At 36.5% G+C, this 3,127-nt stretch overlaps 2 protein-coding genes across 2 annotated transcripts; one reads left to right on the top strand and one right to left on the bottom strand.

Annotated features, from left to right (window-relative positions):
• Nucleotides 1–658: 658 nt before the first annotated feature.
• LOC108560587 lies at nucleotides 659–1,259 on the top strand. Its single transcript, XM_017918211.1, has 3 exons — nucleotides 659–766; nucleotides 829–899; nucleotides 961–1,259. Exons 1-3 carry the CDS (start codon nucleotides 694–696, stop codon nucleotides 1,228–1,230), a joined length of 414 nt encoding a protein of 137 aa, XP_017773700.1. The 5' UTR covers nucleotides 659–693; the 3' UTR covers nucleotides 1,231–1,259.
• On the bottom strand, nucleotides 1,147–2,729 carry LOC108560586 (platelet-activating factor acetylhydrolase-like). The gene is made up of 7 exons (XM_017918210.1): nucleotides 2,622–2,729; nucleotides 2,447–2,558; nucleotides 2,236–2,398; nucleotides 2,046–2,172; nucleotides 1,756–1,982; nucleotides 1,518–1,691; nucleotides 1,147–1,455 (listed from the first exon to the last, which is right to left on the bottom strand). The coding sequence occupies exons 1-7, from the start codon at nucleotides 2,700–2,702 to the stop codon at nucleotides 1,227–1,229; spliced, it is 1,113 nt and encodes a 370-aa protein (XP_017773699.1). The 5' UTR covers nucleotides 2,703–2,729; the 3' UTR covers nucleotides 1,147–1,226.
• Nucleotides 2,730–3,127: the final 398 nt, after the last annotated feature.

Below are 3,127 nucleotides of genomic sequence, written 5' to 3'. Positions count from 1 at the left end.
AAAGACATTGCTTAATGTTTGTTTCACGTTTGACTTTGATTTACAAGAAAAGTATACAAGTCTCAATTATAGCAATAATTGCATTAAATACTTAATATATTTAGGTTTCTAATGCATATTGAATCATTAATCTAGTATTTATAGTTTTTGAGAAAATCGTTAATATCTAAAGACATTGCTTAATGTTTGTTTCACGTTTGACTTTGATTTGCAAGAAAAGTATACAAGTCTCAATTATAGCAATAATTGTATTAAATACTTTATATATTTAGCTTTCTAATGCATATTGAATCATTTATCTAGTGTTTATAGTTTTTGAGAAAATCGTTAAAATCTAAAGACATTGCTTAATGTTTGTTTCACGTTTGACTTTGATTTCCAAAAAAAGTATACAAGTCTCAAGTAAAGCAATAATTGCATTAAATACTTTATATATTTAGGTTTCTAATACATCTTGAATCATTTATCTAATATTTATAGTTTTTGAGAAAATCGTTAAAATCTAAAGACATTGCTTAATGTTTGTTTCACGTTTTACTTTAGTTTACAAAAAAAATATACAAAAGTATTACTTCCAACGATAAATCGCACTAATTATGAAAAAAAAAACAATTACTGTAGACATAATAAGGTCATTAGGTAAATGATAATGAAACAGTTTAAGTGAAGCCAAGTATTGAAGTGTATTTGAATATGTGCATAGCGATGAAGAGCAGCTTATTGTTTCTGATAATTTTCGCGCTTGCAGTTGCGAATTCGAAAAGCCGTAAGTGAGATAGAATTTGAATGCGTACGTGATTATAACTTTTCAGTATGTAAACGTCTTAGAAACTCCAAATGAAGTGCCTAACACAATGATCGAGTTAGATGAAGCATGGGAAAGGAAAGATATTATTACGGTATTCAAAATAAAATAAAATATAAAAATGTATTTTGTGTTTAACGATAACAAAATTTTAGGTGCTGTTCAAGATGCTCGACTTGTACGAAGATGCGGTGGATAACGACGAGAATTTCGTTATAAAGGATGCAATTGTATGCATCAAGTTTGTCCTGAAGAAGATCTACCCCATCTACGTGACGATCTACCCGGAAAAGAAGTCTCCTAATGATGAGACCTCTCTCAAGATTGTGAGCGATGCTATTGACAATGTTGATTACGCGAAAGACGTGTACAGCGATTTCGAGGAATTAATGATGGATGCCGTACAAGATTATCTTCGGTCTTAAGCCCAGGGCTTGGTGAGGCCCTCGCTGAAGTGACGATCGTTGTCTCTCAAATAAATAACGCAATCGTCTATGTTCTCCTTGTTCTTTGTCTGTCCCTTCAGAAACCTGAGGATCAGGTAGTTGTTGATGTTCGTGGCGACTTGCGGGTCGATCTTCTTCATGAACCAATTCAGCCAGTAGCCGACGAGGAAGACGGAATCCGTTTGCGATTCGTGCGTCGAATTTCTGCAAGAAAAGATGAGGATGGATGTTTTATTAACGTTTTCTTTTGAGCTGTAGTGACGTACAGAATCGTGAACATCCGTCTGGTCTTCTCGCCGGTGAGATACGGCTCCATGGCTTTCACGTTGTTGACGATGTGGAAGGTGTACGTGTTCACGAAGATCAACGGTTTCGTCACTTTGCTGTCCAGATGTTCTTCCTTGATCGGATACATCCACGGATCGAGAAGAATCCCTTGCCTTTAATTGAAGAAAGATGCAATTACCATCATATAATCTAAAGAGATTTGTTAAAATTGATTACTTGAATTCTTCGCGACGCGAAAGCGCGAGCAAAGCTGTGGCTCCGCCGAAAGAGTGACCGCCGACGGAAAGACTCTCCACGTCGATCTTCCCAACGAGATCGCTCAGCTCGAATTTGATTTCTCTTCGGGTCGGAACATCCGTAATTACATTGTGCGGAACTTCGCCTCCATTCAGAGCCAAGAAGAAGTCCAAAGCTTTGCACACCTCTCCCATCCGATAATGAACCTATGAGAGAAAAGATACAAATCGAATTAGAAACTTCAAAACAATCAAATCCAAGCAAAATACCTGCTCTTTCCTCAACTCGAAATGTCCGTTTCCCAACTTCTTGTGCTTGAACTCGATGCTCGTCTTCTGGTTCGCTTTCGCCGCCGCCTCGGACTCGAAATAATAAGTGTGACAGGAAGATTGGTCTCTGCGCAAAGACAACAAATCACTTATGACTAACTTACACAATCTGAAGCAAAGATTATATAACCTGTGCTCTAAAACCGCCACCAGATATCCTCTGGACGCCAACTCAACGCAAATGGAAGAGTAGAAACTCCTCAGTGCTCCCAAACCGTGCGAGAAAATGATGCAATTCAGTTTATCCGTAACTCTGGCTTTGGCTCCGTACACCGCCGGAATTCTAGTATGACCTTTAAACAAATTGTAAATAAACTTTCAACTAAATATTTGCAACTTACCTGAGTAATTCCAGGCTAAGTTGAGAAAGAACGAAGGAAGCATCGTCACGGTGGACAACCCCTTTATGTAATCCGCGTCAGGTATGATCGGAATCCAAGAAGCGTGATTCGTCTGCAAAAATTGCACGAAAAATAAGTAATGATCGTTGACAAATTTAAGTATATTTTCTTTTACCTCGATGCTGACTGTTTCTTCCGTTGGGTAATAAACTCGCATAAATAATCCATCTTTCGAATAACCCAACATCACGTCCATCACGCCAGGAACAAATTTACCTATATTAACAATAAATTAATACACATAATTACCCAATATTTGCTATACCGTTAAGATTATTGTGTGTATTGTGTAATATTCATTGAAATTAAAAATGATTTCTTTCCAGTTTTACTCAAATTTTCTAGAAAAGTATATGCATAGCAATTATTCCAATGAACGCATTGAATACTATATGAAATTAGGTTTCAAGTGCATTTTTTAAACTTCGAACACGAATTACAGCCAAACGGCTAAAACCACAGCAATATATCGATACTTGCTAGATTCCCCAAATATTCAGCTTTCATATGCATCTTTTGGATTAATTCTATGTATTATAGTTTTCGAGAAAATCAATGAAATGTAAAAACACTGCTTTTTCGAGCATTTTTAAACTTTGAACACGAATTACAGCCAAACGG

The sequence above is a fragment of the Nicrophorus vespilloides genome, unplaced genomic scaffold, assembly GCF_001412225.1.
Source record: "Nicrophorus vespilloides isolate i.1.1-1 unplaced genomic scaffold, Nicve_v1.0, whole genome shotgun sequence".
Classification (NCBI taxonomy): domain Eukaryota; kingdom Metazoa; phylum Arthropoda; class Insecta; order Coleoptera; family Silphidae; genus Nicrophorus; species Nicrophorus vespilloides.
The sequence above is the reverse complement of the archived record's forward strand: the minus strand, read 5'-3'. Positions and strand labels throughout refer to the sequence as shown.

Excerpts from the sequence above, each read along its gene's own strand:
- LOC108560587 (XM_017918211.1), top strand. The coding sequence starts at position 694 with ATGTGCATAGCGATGAAGAGCAGCTTATTGTTTCTGATAATTTTCGCG. Across the intron at positions 767-828 it reads AGTTGCGAATTCGAAAAGCC|AAACTCCAAATGAAGTGCCT; the intron begins GTAAGTGAGATA and ends TAAACGTCTTAG. Across the intron at positions 900-960 it reads AAAGGAAAGATATTATTACG|GTGCTGTTCAAGATGCTCGA; the intron begins GTATTCAAAATA and ends ACAAAATTTTAG.
- LOC108560586 (XM_017918210.1), bottom strand. The coding sequence starts at position 2,702 with ATGGACGTGATGTTGGGTTATTCGAAAGATGGATTATTTATGCGAGTT. Across the intron at positions 2,559-2,621 it reads AAGAAACAGTCAGCATCGAG|ACGAATCACGCTTCTTGGAT; the intron begins GTAAAAGAAAAT and ends CAATTTTTGCAG. Across the intron at positions 1,983-2,045 it reads TCGAGTTGAGGAAAGAGCAG|GTTCATTATCGGATGGGAGA; the intron begins GTATTTTGCTTG and ends TTTCTCTCATAG.